General features: G+C 32.1%; 2 protein-coding genes and 1 pseudogene across 3 annotated transcripts; 2 read left to right on the top strand and 1 right to left on the bottom strand.

The window, feature by feature from the left end:
- Window positions 1-37: 37 nt before the first annotated feature.
- Window positions 38-3,810, top strand: LOC100306072 (ubiquitin related modifier). Of its 2 annotated transcripts, none has more exons than XM_006582772.3 (4): window positions 38-196; window positions 2,737-2,812; window positions 2,937-2,986; window positions 3,374-3,767. In XM_006582772.3, the coding sequence occupies exons 1-4, from the start codon at window positions 174-176 to the stop codon at window positions 3,489-3,491; spliced, it is 267 nt and encodes an 88-aa protein (XP_006582835.1). In that variant the 5' UTR covers window positions 38-173; the 3' UTR covers window positions 3,492-3,767. The 2 variants fall into 2 exon arrangements, with proteins under 2 accessions (XP_006582835.1, NP_001237095.2); NM_001250166.2 differs by having other exon boundaries at window positions 54-196; window positions 2,904-2,986; window positions 3,374-3,810.
- Window positions 3,811-9,939: 6,129 nt separating this feature from the next.
- LOC121175099 (transmembrane emp24 domain-containing protein p24delta3-like) lies at window positions 9,940-20,189 on the top strand (annotated as a pseudogene).
- On the bottom strand, window positions 14,878-21,601 carry LOC100817049 (uncharacterized). The gene is made up of 11 exons (XM_003528841.5): window positions 21,374-21,601; window positions 17,739-18,027; window positions 17,428-17,640; window positions 17,071-17,334; window positions 16,345-16,977; window positions 15,993-16,246; window positions 15,739-15,906; window positions 15,560-15,664; window positions 15,389-15,461; window positions 15,194-15,289; window positions 14,878-15,094 (listed from the first exon to the last, which is right to left on the bottom strand). The coding sequence occupies exons 2-11, from the start codon at window positions 18,021-18,023 to the stop codon at window positions 14,987-14,989; spliced, it is 2,199 nt and encodes a 732-aa protein (XP_003528889.2). The 5' UTR covers window positions 18,024-18,027; window positions 21,374-21,601; the 3' UTR covers window positions 14,878-14,986.
- Between the last annotated feature and the right edge of the window lie 39 nt (window positions 21,602-21,640).

Raw genomic sequence — 21,640 nt, 5'->3', positions numbered from 1 at the left:
ATGGCGCGGTTAAGAGTTTGTGATTTATATTTTGGTGTTTGTGTTGCGTAAGAATAAAAAGTGAGGGCTTTTAAGTTTGATTTTGAAAAGGTTGTGCTGCTTCTCTCTCTGTCTCCTCGTTCGCTTCTTTCTCTCTCTAGGGTTTTGGGGGTTCTGAGTAAACGTTGTAAAACATGCAGCTGACACTTGAATTCGGGTAATTCTATGTTGGATCTGTCAAAAGTCACTGCTTGATATGTTTCTTTGTAAAGTTTAATTTTTATTTTTCATAAAAAAATAACTTTTTTAAATGGGGAGATTGATAAGTGTGATGCTTTTCTCCGAGATTGATAAAACTGTATTTTTTTTTTTAATTTTTAATTTTTGGTGATTGGTCTTTTTAGTATCTGAGAATGTGAATATTAATATTGGGTGAAGTTTTAGCACTTCATGTGTTACAAATGTTTGTTCATCATATTTACTTGGTCATTCATGTGATCTGATTCCCTGCTATTCCTTGACATTGTTCTTTGATTATGTTGATTCTATGCTGTAGTTTTTGGATCACTTATATTCATGTATAGCTGGTTAGTTTGCATAGTGCTATCCTCAAAAAGATTTCTTTATAGTTAAAGAAAAAGGAACTTTATGGAAGATATTTCTGATCAAACAAACAACTGGAACCTTAATAATAGAGCTATGTGTTAGCTGGGGGTTAAATTTTCCGTTTTGCTGTGTAACAAAGGGAGCCTAATAGAAGTGATCATTTCTGCGTATATTTTGGAAATGCTTATTGTGTTTCAAACATAATATAGGAAGTTCATATCTGCCTCTTTATGTTGAGGACTGAGAAGTGTAACTTATGCATCTTGATAAAACTTTTATCATAAAAGGAACAGGAAAAAGTTCTCATATGTAAAAGTTCCTTCTGAAAAGTCACAATCTTGAAAGATGAAATCAAAGATGATTCCAGATATTGAATTGATGTTCCTCATTCAGTTTATCAATTTTCTGTTAATAAAGCCATAGGGAAACATTTTATTTTCAGGGTTCTAGTTATTCTGTAGAACCTTAGGCATCGCTACAGTAATGTCTTTAGGCCATAAGAGGATCTAATACAGAGATAGAGTAAGTAAAGCTGTTTTGACTAAAAGTGAAGGAATGGATAGTGCTAAATCGGTAGAGGAAAAGGTTAGGAATGATTCTCCCCCTTTTGTTAATGTTCGACGATTTTTAGGATTGATTTTTGAGATTTGGAGATTTCTTGTTTCTCAGTTGATGTAAATACCATGCTGAAGACCCTAGGATTAAGACTTGACTTTTGTTGTTCAATTCATGTATATTTTTAGAAGCTTATATGAATTACAAGCCTGGTCTTTAGGGCTAAATATTTTTTTCCTTTGTACTGACTGTCTTTAGGGGTGTGGTAGACTCGGAAGAGTAATTGAAATCTGAACTGAGTTATATTATTAAAGGCGTGCTAATTTTTTAATCTTTATTGAAATTTATTTTAGAAATAGGTTTTATGTTTTCTTATTTTATTTGTTTATTAGATGGGTAAAAAATTAACTGAAGGTTTATTCAGCATCATTGTATGGCACTACTTAATTTTCAAAATTCGTTACTGTTTTCTTATCTAGTTATTATTTATGATGGATTTTAAGGTGAACCACTGCCATAGGTGGTCCACCATGCACCACAATTTATAGTCGTTGCATTAATCTATATTGGTCAAGCTTATTGTAGCCTTGCTTCATCAGTTCCACTCTGGAGGTTGTGATGAATAGTGATGAGGTGCTGATGTTGGTGGCTTAGAGAGAGTTGAAATTGCATTTTCTTGACAGGTGGAGAAGATTACAGGCTACAACTTCTGAAGCAAGAGGCTTGTAGAAGAAGTCCTCATTCATTCCTCCTTCATCGATGAACTCAAGGCACTTGCAAGAAACGCCCTCGATGAAGGAGGAGTGAAGGCTTCTTCCAGAAGTCACTTGATTCGGAATTTATATCGTATTATATTCTCCATTTGCTCAATGAAATTCAATTCCAACTCTTGTTTCCTTTGCCCTGCCAGCATGTGGAGAAGATCATAGGCTACAAATCCCAAACAAGAGTTTTCTAGAAGTTCTCACTTACTCCTCCTTAATTGACGAACTCGAGGTACTCGTAAGAAACACCTTTGATGAAGGAGTGAATGATTCTTCTAGAAGTCATTTGTTTTTAGGATTTGTATCCTATTATATTCCACTTGCACAACCAAATGCAATTCCAACTCTCTCTCCTTTACACCTCCAACTATCACCATTTGTTGTGGCCTCCGTTGTTTCCTCTGCCACAATGCCCCTCCCCCTTACCCTTAGGGACTGAGTAGAATACTTCATCAACCCCATCACCCAAGTGGATCATTCCGGGGCATGGTGGATTGGTCAAGGTGTGAAAGGTCCTTGTCGACATTGTTGAGTCCATTGCTGACACTTTTTATGTTGATGTCAATTTCATCCTTTAAAAACTATGGTGGGTTATGGCGGCATTTGTGGTAGAGGTGGTTGGTGATGAAGAGATAATTCAAAGAAGTAGGTGAGATCTGCAAATGTTGAGTCTAGAATAAGCCTGTAATATAGATTAATCTAGCGATTGTAAATCGTGATGCATGGTGGACCTTCTATGATGGTGGTCCACCTTACAATATGTCATAATATTTATTTGAGGTTAGAACCTTCAAGTTTTTGTCTTATTTGTTAAAATGGTTGAAACATACAGAGGGGGATTGGAACTTCTTTGTGACTCCAAGAAGATTCATAATGTCAATATTGAGCAACACAATGGAGAAGACAAGGTACTATATAACTTCAAATATTATTGAACAATAATAAGGAATATGCTTTCATGCTTAGCATTCTTATAAAATTTTCTTCTTTCTTTCTCAGTTAATCATGAAAGATTTGCTTTCTTGGGTACAGACCAACTTGATTAAGGAGAGGCCTGAAATGTTTATGAAAGGAGATACTGTGTAAGTTTTATAATCTAAATACATTTGAATTAAGCATTGGTAATAGGAAGGAGATCTTCTAAAGCTAGCTTGTTTATGAAGAGAGCAAGGGTATGTTTACCATTAATTTAATCTGAAGTGTATTATAATCTTAACCTGCTAAATTATTTAATGTGAATATGCTCTTGCTCACTTTAGAGGAGCCTTTTCCTGTGTAGTAATTAGTTAGGCTTCTCATTAGCTCATATCAGGTGTTTAATTGGACGAGGAGAAATTGAGGATAAAGGGGTATTTATGCTTAAGCTAATTTAAGATTACCTATAATTAAGAACTTTCATATGCACATACGTGTAATATTATAGTGCTGAACTATGTTAATATTTTGGTTGCGTGTGGCCTGTTGTGCAGGAGACCTGGAGTTCTTGTCCTTGTGAATGATTGTGATTGGGAGCTAAGTGGTCAGCTGAACACATCACTGGAAGACAAAGATGTGGTGGTTTTTATATCAACCCTGCATGGTGGTTAAGGCATAGATTACCAAATGTTTATATGAAACAGTGAACTAAGATAACTAAACAAGTTGACTATCAAATTTAATGGCCTAATATGTAAGGTGCTGTTCACAGTCTTTACTTCTACCGATATCAAATTTGGTTATTACACTTTTACAGATTTTGGCAAAGTTGTGATACTTGTCTAATAAAGTAACACTTATTTGATCCAAGGGAACTGGGATGATGTATCTTTGGTTATGACATTGTATACTACTGTAAGGTCTGATCCATGAGTTGCTTCACGCAAATTATTAGCTCCAAGAAAATCAGGATGATGAATATCTTTACGGTATAATTGGTTTAAGGATTTTTGTTTTGTTTTGTTTTTCCAATAATCGCATAAGTATTATTATCATGTTTTCACTTTGTTTCTTGCTTTTCATGAAATGGTGTAAATAGCAATAAAAGTGAAAGTAAATGTATTGCCGTAAACTAAACTTGCATATGCCCTAAAGGTTATAACAGTATAAGGTAACAAGGTCATCGGATCATAAACTGTTATGAAAGGCAATTTGTTGTTTTTTATGATTACTATACTAACAATGATTTTTTATTAGTTGAAAATATATAGTATATAAAAATTAAAGTCAAAATTCAGTCACCCAAATTACTCAAAGCTTGGAGTCAATTTCATTTTGAATGTGTTGATCTGTGATATTAAATTGTTTATTTATCAGTTCTTTGCACTTTAAAGATTTTAACTTTCCAACCTCAATAGGTGAAATGAATACATGAAATGATACAATACATTTATTGTCAACTATGCAATGCTTTACACTGAATAAAATATTTGAATTTTATAAAAGATATGCAAGGTAGAGCGCTGATTTTTTTGTAACTTTAATAGGTATGTGTTTATTGTCTATAAAATATATTTACACTATTTTTATATTGTTATTATAACAATAAATTTATTATACAAAATCAAAATGAATGTTACAAATAAAAAATAAATACGGCAATTCAGTTGCAATCTCTATTTTGTAAGATTCATTTTGATATATAAATTTACATACATGAATTAATACATGAATTAATACAAAGAGCTATCAACCAAAAAACACTTGAAAAAACTTGATCACTTGATCATAGAGACTATGCTCAGTGCTTCAATTTGTTAATAAGAGTAATTTTAACTAGCTTACTTTGATAATAATAAAATAACACGTGATTTACCAGAAGAAGGAATCAGGTAATGCAGTTAAATAGGTTCTTGCACCACTACATGATAGAAAAATGGCGATATTATACGAAACAATGTTGAATCTCATTATATTTGAATACTATGAATAACAATGTTTAAGGGCGGAAATAGTAAAGATAAACATCAAATTTACAAAAGGAGAAATAACTTGCAGATGGGCATCACCGAGTGTATATTACTCCCATTTCGTCTGCACACATAGGAGCCCAAATGAACGGTGGAGGAAACTCAAAAAGTTCTACCCTACCAGACAATGACAATCCATGTTTGGCGAGACCATCAGCTGCGGAATTAGCTTCTCTGAAGACATGATTCCAAACGATATGATTGGCCTTGCTACCGATCTCAAGTATTGAAGAGACAAGATCATAGAAAATGTGACTTTGTTGGACACCCAAGTTAATGAGCTGGATACTTGCATGCGAATCACTCTCCACGATCAAATTGCCGTATCCCCTGGATACTGCTGTTTGTACTCCAATCTTAATGGCCAATAACTCAGCCTCTAGCGCTGTGCAGCACTTACCCAAGCTACTAGAGAAAGCATAGACAAAATTCGCTTCCCAATCCCTCACAATCCCTCCGGCAGCAGCTTTGTTTCCATAGCGGGTAAAAGCTCCATCGCAATTTATCTTAAAAAACATTACAGGAGGTGCTGTCCACCAAACCAACCTTTTGGGTCTAGAACTGTTTTTCTTCACATAAAACGAATGCATGTTCCAGCACTGATCACCGTGTATACACTTGCCATCTACCCAGTGTTTACATATCCGTGTTGATGATTTCTGAGAGGCCTGGGGAGGAATAACAAGAACAATAGGTGGGTGTACCTGTAGAGGCAGGTAGCAAGGCAAAGGCAAGGGTGTTCTTATTCGCAAGAATCTCCCACCATTTTGTTGGGTAATATTTGGATCCATGAGAGACTTTATGAAAATGGAAATGATCGAATTAGGAAACAGAGGAGAGGAGGACTTTTCCTCGGAAGATTTATACGTAACATGGATCAGTTGATCTAGACGATATATATACATCAAGTTGGCGGGCTATTTCACTTGAAATCTATTTCAACTTTCAGAATCTTTCAAATTTTTTATTTTTGACATAATTAATAATAAAAGTAAAAAAACAAAATGTTAACTGATGCAAGACAAATTTATTTTACGATTATTTTTTCCTTTTCATTTATATAAATGGATTTAAAGATGACAACACTTTTATTACTCAACTTGTCTGAGTTTCAAAATGAATAGATTATTATTAAATGTAAAAGGTTAAAATAAAAGTTTCATTTTCACTTGTATCTTGCATCGATTTATTTATATACATTTCTTATATTAGTAACTAATTTTTAGGGTGTGTATGAATAAAATCAAGATTTTTTTAATTAGATTAAAATTTAGGCTCATTTTTTTCTTTTTGATTATTAATCAAATAAATTATTATAATAATATATAAATATCTTTAAAATATTTATGTTTAATTATTATTGTTCATAATTATATTTTAAAGTAACTAAATTAAAAATAAAATAAAAATTGGAAAATAAATAGCAATTTACTTAACCACATGATTATAATTTTTTCTTAATTATATTTTTCATACAATATATATTTTAATTACTAAATTAAACAATAAAATATAGTTATATATACATAATAAAGATCATCATACTAAGACAAGTAAAGAGTAATTATAACAATAATTGAGTTATGTGAGTTTGTAACAATAAAATTTATATTAGTTTGTTTGAGTATTATGAATATAAAAAGATTGTAGATTTTGTTTTACTGCTACTATAATGTATTATTATTACTGTTGTTATTATCATTATTCTTATATTCTATTTTTAAGTTAGCATATATAATTGTTCTTGTAAATCGTGTTATTATTATTTTTGTTTTCATTAATTGTCATGATGTGAAAGTTTAATAACTGAGCATATACTTGAGTTCTAATCAATCTTTAATTTTGTTTCAATTGGATTTCTAAACTTATATTTATTCTTTAATTAGGTCTTTGCAATAAAAACTTAATTAAAAAAATAAAAACAATTTCAACAACCTTAGTGAAAAAGATCAAAATTCTAATTAAAAATTATCAAATAATAGAGAGACGTGCAAATCAATTTAATCTTATTTAAAATGTTATACTTGAGTGAAAAATTGCACCATATTTAGAAGGTTAACACATGCATAACATCATAAATTCTACGTTAAAAGAATTTATACAAGTTTAGTCTTATTTGGTAAATCTTTACATAATTAATCAAGAATCCCGTGTTTGTCAAATGAGATATTTCATTCATATGAAGTGTTTAGTGATTATAATTTTAAAATAATTTATTTAAAATTGTAAATAATTTATTTGAATATTATAGTTTTGTCACTAAAACATTATTAACTTTTTAAGGATATTTTTGGTTCTTATAGGTTTGAATTTTTTCAACTTTTGTTGCTATAAAAATATTTTTGTTTACTTTTTGTCTTTGAAATTTTTTTATTTTTTAATTTGATCATTGTATGATATTTTGTTTATTTTTTATCCTATAAGTTTGCAAATTTTTAATTTTAATCTCTTTATTAAGATTATATTTTTTTTCATCTTATAGGAACTAAAATTGAAAAAACACAAATTTATAGATACTCAAAATGAACAAAACACTTAATAAGACCAAATTAAAGATGCACAAACTTACATGAACAAAACGTTATTTAAGTTTTTTTTAATGTCATTATATGTTAGTTTAATATCAACTAGTCATTTACTCATGCATACGGTCGTGTTACTCCGCTTCGCTCCAATTATTATTTTTTTGTTTAGTATAAAAAATTATTTATAGTTTTTTAAACTATTTTCTATGAATAAAAATGCGTTTTTTGTGTTGTTTTCTTCCTCTTCTAAGTTTTAAAAATTCTCATTTTACCCTTATTTAAACAACGTGCCAACAATATAGGATAGCTGAGGTCATATGATTGGACCAAAAATTTATTTATCTAAAAAATAAATGAAAATAGCTTATAAATTTTGATAATTTTACCTTATTCAACTATAATTTAATTAATGAATAAGATGTACACAAATTATATTGTTATTTAATCACAAAATTATCATAATAAATTTATTATTTTTTTAAACAATGATTTTATAGGTTATACTGGGAAAAAATTATGATTGATTAATGATACAAAGAATTTAACAAATAAAATAAAAAGTGAGAGATATGAAAAAAATAATAGTAATATCACGTAATTGTTATGAGTGATCTTCTCACAATATACACGAGGATTCATGTACTTTTTTCAATGCATGTCAATTGTGAGTCTTATCGACAAATATTTTATCCATCCATGGAAGTGTATATCATTATATTGGATAAAATTGTCATATATTGGAAGGTCCTATGGTTTTAGGAAGTCTTAGCAATATTTACATATTTTTTCAAGATGAATGAAAATGGCTTATAAACTTTGGTAATTTTATGGTCTTCAACTATAATTTAATAAATGAATAATATGTGGACATTTATATTGTTATTCAATCACAAAATTATCATATGTGATAAATTTATAAATTTTTATAGTAAGTATATTGAATTTTTTTTTATCATTTTTTATAATAATTATTTTATAAGTTATACTAAAAAAATCTATGATTGATTAACAATAAAAAAATTAAAAAGAAATTAAACTTTTGAATAAACGTTTATATAAAATTTCTTATATTACTTAAATTGTTGATTATATTATATAAAAATTTTCATACTACTAAAATGATTGGATCTATTATCATATTGTATCTTTGGAGTTGGATAGGGAAATCATCCTCGTGGTATCACAATGGTCCGTTCCTTGGGTATTGACAGAAGATTTTTGAAATTTTAGATATGGTTCATCAAGGAAAAAGGGTGAGTTGTGCATCCCTTCACACAAAACAACTCATGCATCATGTTCCAGTACTGATTACCACACTACACTTGCCATCTATCTACCCAGTGTTTTACATATCCTTGATGATTCATGAGAAACCTTGGCAACCACAACAAGTACTTGTGACTGCAACAAGGAAGGGTGCTCCTATTTGCAAGAATCCCTCACCAATTTGTTGGGCAATGTTTATATCCGTGAGAGACATGATTTATGGGAATGATCGATTGGACAATTAGGAGACAAAAGCATGACTACTCTTTCCCGGAGAGATTGAGAAACTAAAGTACGAAATCAAAATGACACATGACAAAATGACACATGATGTTTTGACAAGGTAAGAAGGAATAGTACATAATAAGCTAGACGAATTTGATAAACACGCCCCGATAATTCAAAACAGCTCAATAATAGATTAGTTGATCTAAAAGAATATATATATCTTTTATTGATAATTTGAAATCATCACATTGGCGACTATTTCAGTTAAAATCTTTCAAACTTTTACACACAAATCTTTTTTTTTTTTGCCTGAGTGCATGTTTATTCATTAAACTTTTTTTTAAACAAATGCCTTAAATATCTTAGAGGTGATAATCAGTTTGACATAATTAGGTTAAATAAAGTTATTATTTAGTTTGCTTTAATAATTAATAAAAGTAAAAAAAATGTTAACTGATACAAGATAAATTTATTTTACTATTACTTTTTCCTTTCAACTTATATAAATGAATTTAAAGAGGACACCACTCTTATGCAACTTGGGTTTCAAAATGAATAGAAATTAGGATTATTATTAAATGTAAAAGGTCAAAATAAAAGTTTCCTTTTCACTTATATCTTGCATGGATTTATTTATATACATCTGTTATATTTGTAATTAATTTTTAGAGTGTGTACATGAATAAAATGAAGATTTTTTTAATTAGATTAAAATTTAGGCTATTTTTTTTATTTTTGATTATTATTTTAAATAAAGTATTTTAATTTTAAATAAATATCTTTAAAATCCTTATTTTTAATTATTATTGTTCATGATTATATTTTAAAGTAACTAAATTAAAAATAAAATAAAATTTGGAAAATAAATGACAATTTACTTAACCACATAATTATAAATTTTTCTTAATTATATTTTTCATACAATATATATTTTAATTACTAAATTTAAACAATAAAGTATAGTTATATACACATAATAAAGACCACCATACTAAGACAAGTAAAAAGTAATTATAACAATAATTAAGTTATGTGAGTTTGTAACAATAAAATCTATATTGGTTTGTTTGAGTATTATGAATATGAAAAGATTCTATAATTTTTTTATGGCTTCTAAGATTTATTATTATTAGGGTTGTTATTATCATCATTCTTATTGCAACAATCGCTCCTTTTATTTTTTTTAAAATAAATAAATGAATAAATAATGAAAATAAGATTAGATCATTAGAACTCTCAATGTATAAAGAAATGATTAACCCAAAGAAGTTCTACCAAACATTATGATCATCTGACCCTCAAGAATCCTAATAGAGCAATCGGAGGAAGAACTTCAGAGAGTACCGTACACATCATCATTGTTAAAGAGAACGCTTGAGCAAATACTTCGAGGTAAGAAATGAATTACTCACACTTGGAGATGACCTGCATAGGAATCCCTATAGAATCAATTTTTGAGATGTTTTATGAAATTCAATTATGTTCTTACATTTTTAATTGCGAATCGAAAGTATTTGATAAACCAATTGGTGTTATGATGCAAATTTATTGTTAAATTGATATATTTTTGTGTTGAGTGTGAATCCTAGAAATTGAAATTTCTTATAATTAGTGTGAAAATTGTGCGGCAATGATCTTTTTTATACTTGATATATTATTGACCTTCCAATCTTGTTGATTTCTTTTAATTCTTTCTAAAATTTCTGACATCACCTTGTTGTTGTATACACGTACACAACACATATTGACACTTTCATTTCACATGCTTTTGGTTTACTTAATACATATGAAGCGTTTAGTGATTATAATTATAAAATAATTTATTTATAATTAAAAACAATTTATTTGAATATTACAGTTTTGTCACTAATGTATTTTTAATTTTTTAAGACTTAAATATATTTTAGATTCTTGTAAGTTTGAATTTTTTTTCCAACTTTTGTGGCTATAAAACTTTTTGTTTATTTTTAGTCTTTGAAATTTTTTGTTTTTTTATTTGATCCCTGTGTGATGTTTTTATTTTTATTTTTAGTCCTATAATTTTGCACATTTTTAATTTTAATCTTTTTAAGATTATATTTACCGTTCTCTTTGGCGTCTGGATCTGCAAACAAGGTAAATACGTCCATAAACCCATTGTCTCCCTAATCTTAAAGCTAATTGATGTGAAGAGAATGTTGCTGCTCTTGATGTCTTTGCGTACAACCCGTGGCCTTGTGTGCTCGTGGATGTATTGGAGGCTATTGGCAATATCAATGGCTACTCAAAGCCTTGTTTTCCAGCTCAGCTTTTCTTTATTGCCCTCATGCAACCAAGAGTAAAGAGATCCATTCTCCACATATTCATAGTCAAGTAGCAATTTGATTCTTTTGGGTCTATGAAAAATCCCTCCAACTTCACAAGATTCCCATGGTTTACCTTCAACACAAAAAATGACACATTGTTAATCAACTACTTAAGCATGAATTGTGATGGATATATCACAAGAAAATTCAATTTATACCAAATTAATCATTGCCAAAAGCAAGAACAACGTGTAAATAATGTAAGAAACTACACATAAATTCAACAGGAAAAAAAGAAATGCATAAAAGATTGTGTTTAGCAATGGCAGACTGGCAGTAGATAAACAGGGAATACAACTATATTCAGGAATGCCATCATTTGTAAAGCAATTTTAATGCACATTGGAAATAAGATAACCAATTTTAATTCACAGAAGGAAATATCTACAAAAGGAATTTAACTAAAGTGGTAGAAAGTAGTGCAAAAGCAAAAGACAAGTGTGTGTTATGGCAAAGAAAAATGCAAATCATGACTAGCTTTATCCTAACGTTCCAGAAGAGTCAAGGAAATATCCGTTCAAAAATTGACCAACAAAGACTATTCACAATCAGACAGCTACAGGATGAATCGAATTCATAAAGATTATGTGAAAATGTCAAGTAAAGCTAGCTCACCGTTAGAAGAAAGCTGGCAAATATATATACTAGGAAGTCTGCTAAAGCATCTCCTTCAGCTAAATGTGTCCCAAAGGCGTGTGACGAGAAGGAATGGTATCTAATTACATAATCAGATATCATTAGTAAGAAAGCACAAAATCATCCCATATTTGTCCCAAACCAATGTTTTCATTTTGTCATGCTATCAATTATATGTATGTTCTTGAGAAAACTTTCCCACTTATAGTTATAAGAGAACAAAATATCATTGCAAACCTCATGGATGACAAGATAGTTGAACCAGCAGAAAGCAAACTGAAGAAATTCAAGTCGCTGATCCTCGATGTGCCACGAAACAGGCTCTGGTGCAGCTCAAAAGTTTCACTACATCAGATTACATTTGAATACATACAAATAACTATATATATAGCAACAAAAATAAGGGGAAGGTTTGCTAATTCATTCTATGAATTCCTTATAAATGAGATGATGATCAAATTTTGACACTTCCATGCAAAGGCAAATAGTAGGGAATGTCCAGTTGAATTTTTCAAGACATGGTAATACCCAAACAGATTATACTCTTATACATAGGAAAAAAAATCCAAAATGAGCACACAGAATTTTAACCAGTCATAAATTAATTTACAAACACCCACTGGCTACCATAAAACATACTCATTTACACGTCAGGTAAAGAATATCAATAGGAAGAATTTAAGGCAGAAATTGCAGATGCTTTACAATCTATACAACGTGAACCATGTAAAGTTTTCAAAAGCTCTTCTACATTGCTCTCTATACACCTGTTTTCTATTGCTCAGGATAGGATGACAATGTTACATGTTCTCAGCTTCTGTGGTTCATATTCTTCTCTTTGTTCTAATTGAAGGTGCAAAATATGCGAGTATTTTTACTATTAAAAGTCAAAACTAATTATTAGTATGTTATGACACAAACAGTGTAGAAGATTCATGTAAAACATGAAATATTCAACACACAAATAATGCTAAAATTTAGAATCAACCACACTTTCAAAATAGAAAAATGAAACTTAAGAATAGAAATGGTACCAAATCAATAAAAAATAGTGAGGCATTTAAATTTCATAGAATTCTAGAATGCTTGGAGGAAAACAAAAGGCCTTAGAAAAAGGTTACCATCAATCCTCCTGATCAATTCCGTCAACTTAAAAACAAGCCTCTGAATTCCAGGTTGAGTGAATGTGTAATGGTCTTGCATACCATCAATCAACTTTGACAAGCACCAATAGCAGTCAACCTCTATATTAGAGATTACATCTGAAGATAAATCAGACATTGACCAATTATCGATATCCCCTTCGAAATATTCTAATTAGAAAACAACCAAAAATAGTGTAACAAGATCATTTATCCCCTGAACATATCCACTTGCAGGATGTCGAATGGCCCTGGTAAAAGATTGGGAATTGTGTTAGTGAAACAAAATAAAAGGACAAATTAGTAAGCATTTTAAGTCAATGACAAGGGTTAAAGAGTAGCAGAGTATTTATCACGGATAAAGACTGAAGCCAGTGCAGTTCATGTCTGCATAACTGTTAGAGTATATACACAGTATATACAACAGCTTCTAAGCCGAGCTTATTCTCATCCAGCTGTCATTCTGTTATTGAGAGCTGTCAATTAGATATATATACTGAATCGTTGATGATCAACACTAGGATTTTGTTTGTATAAAGACTAATCACCTCTGTATTACCATTGAGATTTAATAACATCAAAAATCATTTTCAGTTTTCAATTCTCCCTATTTTTCGCTCTGTTCTCTCTCTCTCTCTTTCTGCAATCCTATACTTTCTCACACTTTCTGTTCATAATTAATATTCAAATCACTCGGAGCAATAAACATTAAATGGAAAAGCTAGACCACAATGGTCTATTCTGTTTCTGGCAAATTTTCTTTTTTTTCCTAAGTCATTTCTCAAAAATGATGCTAAGAAGAAAGCAAAAGCATATAAGACTAGATAAACTATTTTAAACATCTTCCGAATGTGTAGTACATATGCATCAGAAGGTAACCAACCATCTTGCTGATTTCTAGAAAGGTTGTGTCAATGGACAAGCCATGTTTAGTTCCACCTTAGACGAACTTTTCAAATTCAAGCGCAGAATCTTTGGCCAAGACCACTTCATAATTACAATATTGCAATGCAGCTGCTCCATGCAGTCTTTCTTTTCATGCTTCAATTTTCTGCAATTGTGGAAGAATAGATAATTGCTGTTCAGTCCATAAGTAATTAAGGCAATTTCACAGCAGGTACAATAATGGCATTGCATATTAAGTTATTAATAAACACACCAAAGATGTATGAAACAACACAGTTTTTAACACAGATATTGAAATACAAAAGTATTCATTATTACTTGTCCAATATAACCCAGCTTGACTGGACTCTCTTGGCTTCAGCAGCAACAGCTCCAGATAAAGTACCAGAAAGAATCTTCACTCTGATTTTTATGTGTAAATATTTGACAGTTTAGAATAAGGAAAGGAACCTATAAGATAATATATAGTTATGTAAGAAAATAATATTTTAATGAGAATGAATCCACTTCTTCAATATATGGTATGACTTACCTTGTTGTGGAGTAAGTTCATCCTTAGGTCTTAGATCGGGAGCAGCTAAGGTGCTTTTGTCAGGCTGTTCTGCAAGTACCACCTCACCTTCATAAACAGCTTGATGATCCTCAAAATTTTCAGTTCTTGTATCCAACACACATTGAGATTTGTCATTTTCAACAGTGACGACATGTTAACAAAAAATTGTAAGTTAGGGTTTAATTGAATTTTGGGGAACGAAAATATACAAATATTAAAACCTTAACATCAACTTACATGGGTATGATAAGTAAACATGCTTCAGATCAATTGTCACATATCATCAGGGCTATCAAAATAACAAAGTGATCATAATGACCTGTATACTTGGCACATTGGACGCACAAAAAACAGTTATCCTGTCCACACAACTTCCTATTGCAAATACAATGATTTTTTCAATGGATTTGGTGCAGACAAAATGAAATACCCAAATATAAATATTTATTGTAAAATAAATGCCAAAATTTGTACATAAGTGTTTTTAATGTTTGCTATAACCATCAAATTGACCATAGTGGTTCGTCATATATCATCTAAAGCTTTCTACATCGGATGTTTTGAACTTTTACAAAATATGCTGCCCATTTCTTGCGAATTGTTGTTATTGTCTCCATGTCTAACGTTGTGCCATCAGCAAACCACTACAAAATACGAAATATACAAATAATATATAACGTACATGTAAAATGATTAAAAAGTTATACTCAAGTATTAATTTAAAGTTGTTCAAGCAAACATACCATGCTCCAATCATCCTTTAAACCCCTACTTATTATGTTCCACATCCAATGCATCACATAATAGCCACACTCATAGCCTCCGCTTTGAACATGACTCTACATTCAATATAAATCATAATTGAATTGAACAACTGTACTGAAGTTACTATGTAAACACCACCAGTCATACATAAGCACAACATATATATGACTAACCTTGACTTCAATCCACTTAGGAGTTCCTTGATCATTTTTACCATCCACAGTGTTCTTTAGTGTCTTCATTGCACTGGGGAGAAAAATAAAACATCAATGTATATACGATAATTAAAAATTGGTCATTAAAAGATTATAATACATTAAATTAGTTAGAATATAAAACTTAACTTGTTAATTGCGGCTTTGATATGAATATCAGGCTTCTTACGTAATGAACAGAACCAGGCAACAACATTGTTCGTAGGACACAGTACAACCAGCTGCCAATGGGCCCTGAATTTTAAAAAAAAAATTAGCTACTTATAATTCAAACATTATTTACAAGCATTTGCATAAATACTACTTACTGATTCAAGTAAGCTCCTAGATACACCTCTCGTTGAGATTCCTTCACCCAAGTTTGTATGTAATGTGCACATTCAGCACGTCGATCCTTTGCATGGTGTATCGACTGAGGCTCAAGGAATCCATACAACGAAGCATGACCCAAACTAGAGCTCCACTCCTCCATAAACCTATGGTCAGCAGTGAAATGATAATTGATAGTGTTGTATATCATAACGAATATTAGTTATTAATGAAGCATGTGAAATTTACTTACATCATCCATAATTGTAGTATAGCTATGTTTAAACATTTGTCACCTAATATTATTTCATTTACATCAGAATATGTTAAGAAGAAGGATGCATCTACATTTGGAATCCCAAATTTAGTGGCATCCCACATCAACTCAACGGGCTTCTCGTAAATGTCATATAGGCTCCTAATCAACTGACGCAAGGGATCATCTTCAGAAATATTATTTGGCCTTTGAAGAGGTTCAGCTAGTTTCTTTGGACTAATATGTGAGTCCTATTTGCATCATGTAAACAACAATTAAACTATTGTGAGTAACTAATTTATATCCATGTACAAAACTGTTAATACATGTATTGCAAATTAAAATTTACCTCCTGGGACACAAGTTTCACAAGATTTGTCGGCCATGTAATGAATGTTTGAAGGGCCTGCCTAACATATTGTATTTCTGATGTCGGGAACGGGACTTGGGCGTTACCGTCTAAAACTTTTTCAACACTGACCCTTACCACATCAGCGCCATAAGCCACGTTGTGAATGCTAGACCCCCCCTCATATATTTTCCCCAAGGCCACCAGGTGTGTACAATTTTCACGTTGCACATATAACCCCATAGTCGGTATGACATGACCATCATGTTCCTTGCCTAATGGGTTCACAGCAGTTTCAGCATTGCTCCCTTTTGTGCTAACACGTGCACTTAATGCCTGTATATCTACCCCAATCAGGGGTGAGTGCTGTGATCTCATTTGGGAAATCTCAATTTTTATGGCATCCTTCAACTCTTGTTTCAGTTTCTCCAGAATACGCTTGTTTTTTTCTTCAATCACATTCCACCACTCTTCCTTAAGGCTTCTAATTATCTCATCCAACTGTTTCAGGGTGATTGTCATATCAGGACGAAAACGACCTAGATGCTCCGATTGCCCAATGGCTGTATTGAGTATGTCATCACGATCATGGGGAACAAAACTGTCCTGTGGCGTCTGCTCTTGTAACGAGTCCTATAACAAGCACGACATATAAAAACAGCAAATGAGGTGGTTATTATAAAACACAAAAATTAGATTCAAATTATATGTCAACCATGAACTCACAATTCTATCAGATATTTCTTGTGCCGCCTGAGATGTCATTTGCCCATATCGCTTTGTGCGAGCCATTTTCCACTTCACATGTCTTTCAATGGGACATGTAGGGTCCTTAAGCAATGGTGTATTCTCAGTTAGCATTGCCTCTTCTTGTCTTTTCTTTCTTTTCTTGTCTATTAGATTTTTCTCAAGCAAATCATAACTCTCACGAGACAGTACGTGGGGGCAGTCATTATTTTTTTGAATTTGTTGTGTCTTTTTCCTGATTTCCTGTAATACATCATATAGTATTTCCATGTAATTAAATGAAACAAAATGATATAGTTCTATAAAGTATTTAAATTAAACTAACAAACATCTAACCTGCCAGGTAGGGGTCTTACGACTCGCAGCAAATTCATCCCATGCTTGTTGATTCATACCATATTTTACAGAAGGATCTTCTTTTTGTTCCCCGTCAGTGTCAGCATAGACAAATTTAGTGGTTGGTGAAGACTTAAATTGCCTCCATCTAGTGGCCACCATGGACATCACCTTTTTCTTGGCATTTGAGGCTTCTGGGATATCAAATTTGGCCTGCATAACATATTCAACAATTAACATTTACTACCGGTCAACATTTTAAACTGTTAATAACAAGAAATTAAATACATGTCACTATTAAGTTTACTTACCAAAATGTCATCCCATACTAGGTCCTTCAGAGATTCCGGCACTTCTTTCCAATTTCTATATACAATAGGAATCTTTTCTCTAGCTACGACCCCTAAATAGTTGTGGAACTTCTGTTTTTGTGGGCCTGATCCTTTTCCAGTTGCAGGATCGACATTAACCGTTGATCTAGGCTGATCTAAGGTTCTCAAAGTCAACTTTCTCCGCCGTGTGGATTGTCTAGTCTTCTTAGGCATAGCCTCCAAATGACCATCTGAATACGGCGGGGATGTTGGCGGTGTTCCCATGACACTGTGCAAATAAAACAAATTCATTAATGTCCATCGATTAAAAATAGCATATACATAAGAAATTGTAAATATGCACATTACATAAATTTGTAAATAATGCAAGACTCGGTCCTAGTTAAATGAGGAAATAAATAATCAAATATAAGGAAATATGGAAATCAATCGTAGTTAGGAGATAATGTAAGATACTCTAAAAATACTCTAAAGATACTATGAGATGTTTTTCATATATTCTAACAATATTCATAATCGACATTGTGCAGGTTCAATATCCAAGCAGTAGTGAGCTCACACAGGCCAAGGATTCAAGGTTTGACTTTGTTATTCTAATTTGTAATTAGTTTGATCATGTTTCATATATTCATGATTTCTTGGTGTACAACTTGCATAATTCTCATGTCTACAGACTTAGGTCAGTCAACAAGTGTGGGCCATCTATATTAAGTGAGGCTTGACGGAAGTTTTCTTACTCAGCTGGTCTAATTCTTGGCCAGACTGTCCAATTTGATTGTCATTGAGCTCATTGAATAATTTGCTGTTGGAGAAGTGGTGGTAATGGAAAGGCAAAAACATCTTAAAATATGGTTTGCACACATAATGGTGGGCATTTCTTACAGCATGGTTCGCAGAGTAGTATTCTTGCTATGTTGAGTGGTTGCCAAGATCAAACATAGCAGAGCTGGAAACTTTAATACTGATCGGAACAAATTATAGCTGTCATGAGAAGTTATGTATCATTAGATACACAAGTAATAATAACCGGAATGTTGGAAGTATGTAGTGTGATGTAGAAGGGTGTTATCTGTGCTGTAGTTCTGTAATTTTGGACAGAGAATAATCTCTATAGGAGTCAAAAGACTGGGGAACTGCAACCCTTTTCCGTATTGTATGAATTCTGTTATAGCATCATGGAAAAACCACTAATTTATCAATTGATGTTCTATCAAATACCTCAGCCAAAGAGGCATGTATCCCTTGCATGATAACTTCGTTTACAAACTTTCATGTCTGAACAGAAATAAGGTTTAATAATTTTGAAAAAATGTTCTTGGAAACATTTTACATTTCTACTAAGTAATAATAGTTTATTTTCTGTTGTTTAGACTTGCTTGTGTTTGTGTGTTTTCAGGATGTAATTCTGGTTGGCTCTTGAAAGACAACCTTCTGATACAGCTTGTTATAAAGGTCTATTACTTGTCTCTTGGTTTCTAATAGTAATTTGTTTCCTTTAGGTGACATCACCATATGAAAACAATCTTCATCACAAGGAGAACACAACACATGGTAATATCACATTTGCGACTCAAGAGGCTGGGAACTAACTTGCATGCTTCTGGGTGGATAGCCATAGTCAACGAGTTGGTGAGGTTAATGTAAACCTTGATTGGAAAATTGGAATTGCAGCCAAGGATTGGGATTCAGTTGCTAGAAAAGAGAAGATTGAGGTAAACTTCCAAGAGATTCGCATAATTTTGAATCTCCCTATACTATAGGTAGATTTGTAGTTTGCTTGGTGTAGTTTTGCACTGTGAGCTGAAAGCAGTTAGTAATTGCGTGTGAATTGAAAAAATTTGGATCCTCTAATGTTCCTTATTCGATGTTCCCCTCAAGTTATGAGTGGAAAAGACACTATAGAATGTTTAATGGACCCTACACAAATAATGGTGTATTACTATAGTTTCTTTTGTATCTTTCTCTCTCATAACATAACATGAGAGAATCCAAATCTGAATTGAAATATATACCTAAACCTTTTTATCTTGAATGCTTCTCTTTGTTTATTTTTGTCTCTACACGTGATGGATACCTATGGAGTCGAGCTTGAGCTGAGAAAGCTAGAAGGAGAAGTAAAGGCCATCCATGAGAATTTGCTCTATCTTAAGGGAAGGTAATTCCAATCACATCAACATCTTCCCCTGTAAATTGTTTAATGCATATAATTTTTTAAAAACTTTTCATATGCTTAATTTTTGTTTTTTGGGTTATTTATTCAGGGAAGCTGAAATGAGGACTGTGAGTGAAAAAACAAATGGCAGAGTGGCATGGTTTAGCATTATATCCTTGGCTATGTGCATTGCAGTTTCTGGTTTGCAATTGTGGTATTTGAAGCAGTACTTCCAGAAGAAGAATCTTATATAGATTAGTTAATTTAATTTTTTTTGTGATACAGCAAACATATAATAACTTAGTCGAATTTTTATGAACACTATGTACAAGTGTAGACAGAATTTTTTTATACCACAAGTAGAGTTTCCAACATTTATTTTCCACGGATGATTACTACATAGAAGGAACCACCTTACTGCCGTGTACTGACTATGACATCTCTCATGGGGCCTTCATCTTATATTAATTCAACACCTTTTCTTAGCTGTCACTTCATTTTCCTGTTATGAAATTACAATAATCTCTCTCCCTCTTATAATCTCCCTATTAGTGCCACTCCGGCTGACATTTCACCTAGAAGTTCTATTCAATAAGGCATGACTTAATTGGAGAGGTAGTTCACCCCCTTATTAATGCAATGGGAAAAAAAATACAATACAAAATGGGAAGGGTATTACGAACAGAAACTTATATAGGAAGGGTTTTTGGTCACCAGAAGAAGATGAAAAACTTCTTAGGCATATTACTAAGTACGGTCATGGTCATGGACATGGAGCTGAGTTCCCTAAGCAAGAAGGTACACCAACACTCTATAGTCTATACCACCCCATTTAGCATAAAAATCAAGGGAAGAAAACTCTAGTTGATTTTCCTGTCAATGTCCTTTATTGGCAGGTTTGCAAAGGTGCGGCAAAATCTGCAGGTTGATGTGGATCATTTATTTAAGGCCTGATTTGAAGTGAGAACTCAAACAACCCCTTTGAAAACATTATCTCATCTCAGACTCAAACTCAAACAACCACTTTGAAAAGTGAGAACCTTGCAATTCCAAGAATGAGGTGCTACAGCTTAAATCCGAGGTAGTTCCAGTTAAGTTGGATTATTAAGCATTTTCTATGAACAATCCTAGCAGAAGGTGCATAAATTGGATTTGAACCTCCCCCTTACAGGTCACCCCCGCATAAATAAAATTTACAATATTCTGGTCCATGGTCGACATCCACGACATTCATTCCTCCAATAGGTTTAGAATGTATTTTTATTCGATCACAAGTATTGTACAAAGCTAAGATGCCAACAGTATAATCCAAAAAGGGATTTCTACTAACAACTAAGTAAATTTAGGGTTTAAACAAACAGAAACTCACAATCTCAACAAATTCATAATATGATAAACATCAGGCATGTATGAATGAAACCTATGAGGGAGCACGAACAACAAACAAATAAATTAAACTTACCGCACAACGGTCCGAGGCAGCTAGCTGTGGAGACCGAGTTAGACAGACAATGACAATGGCGAACGACGACGGAGCTTGCGGCACAATTCGAACCTCACGGCGGAGTGAAGGAGGTGACGACGAAGCTTGCGGCAGCGTTCGGAGGTTTCCAGAAAATGCCTTTACTATGTCAAGAGAACTCGGACGTACGTACGTACACGAGCAGTCAGCTTAGAAAGTGAAAAATTGATTTAAAATATGAACACTTCAAATACTTCAAAAAATTGC

Source organism: Glycine max, chromosome 7 (genome assembly GCF_000004515.6).
Source record: "Glycine max cultivar Williams 82 chromosome 7, Glycine_max_v4.0, whole genome shotgun sequence".
Classification (NCBI taxonomy): Eukaryota; Viridiplantae; Streptophyta; class Magnoliopsida; order Fabales; family Fabaceae; genus Glycine; species Glycine max.
The sequence above is the reverse complement of the archived record's forward strand: the minus strand, read 5'-3'. Positions and strand labels throughout refer to the sequence as shown.

Excerpts from the sequence above, each read along its gene's own strand:
- LOC100306072 (NM_001250166.2), top strand. The coding sequence starts at position 174 with ATGCAGCTGACACTTGAATTCGG. Across the intron at positions 2,813-2,903 it reads AACACAATGGAGAAGACAAG|TTAATCATGAAAGATTTGCT; the intron begins GTACTATATAAC and ends TTTCTTTCTCAG. Across the intron at positions 2,987-3,373 it reads TTTATGAAAGGAGATACTGT|GAGACCTGGAGTTCTTGTCC; the intron begins GTAAGTTTTATA and ends CCTGTTGTGCAG.
- LOC100817049 (XM_003528841.5), bottom strand. The coding sequence starts at position 18,023 with ATGGGAACACCGCCAACATCCCCGCCGTATTCAGATGGTCATTTGGAG. Across the intron at positions 15,290-15,388 it reads CTAAGTGGATTGAAGTCAAG|AGTCATGTTCAAAGCGGAGG; the intron begins GTTAGTCATATA and ends TATTGAATGTAG. Across the intron at positions 15,095-15,193 it reads TAAAGGATGATTGGAGCATG|TGGTTTGCTGATGGCACAAC; the intron begins GTATGTTTGCTT and ends CGTATTTTGTAG.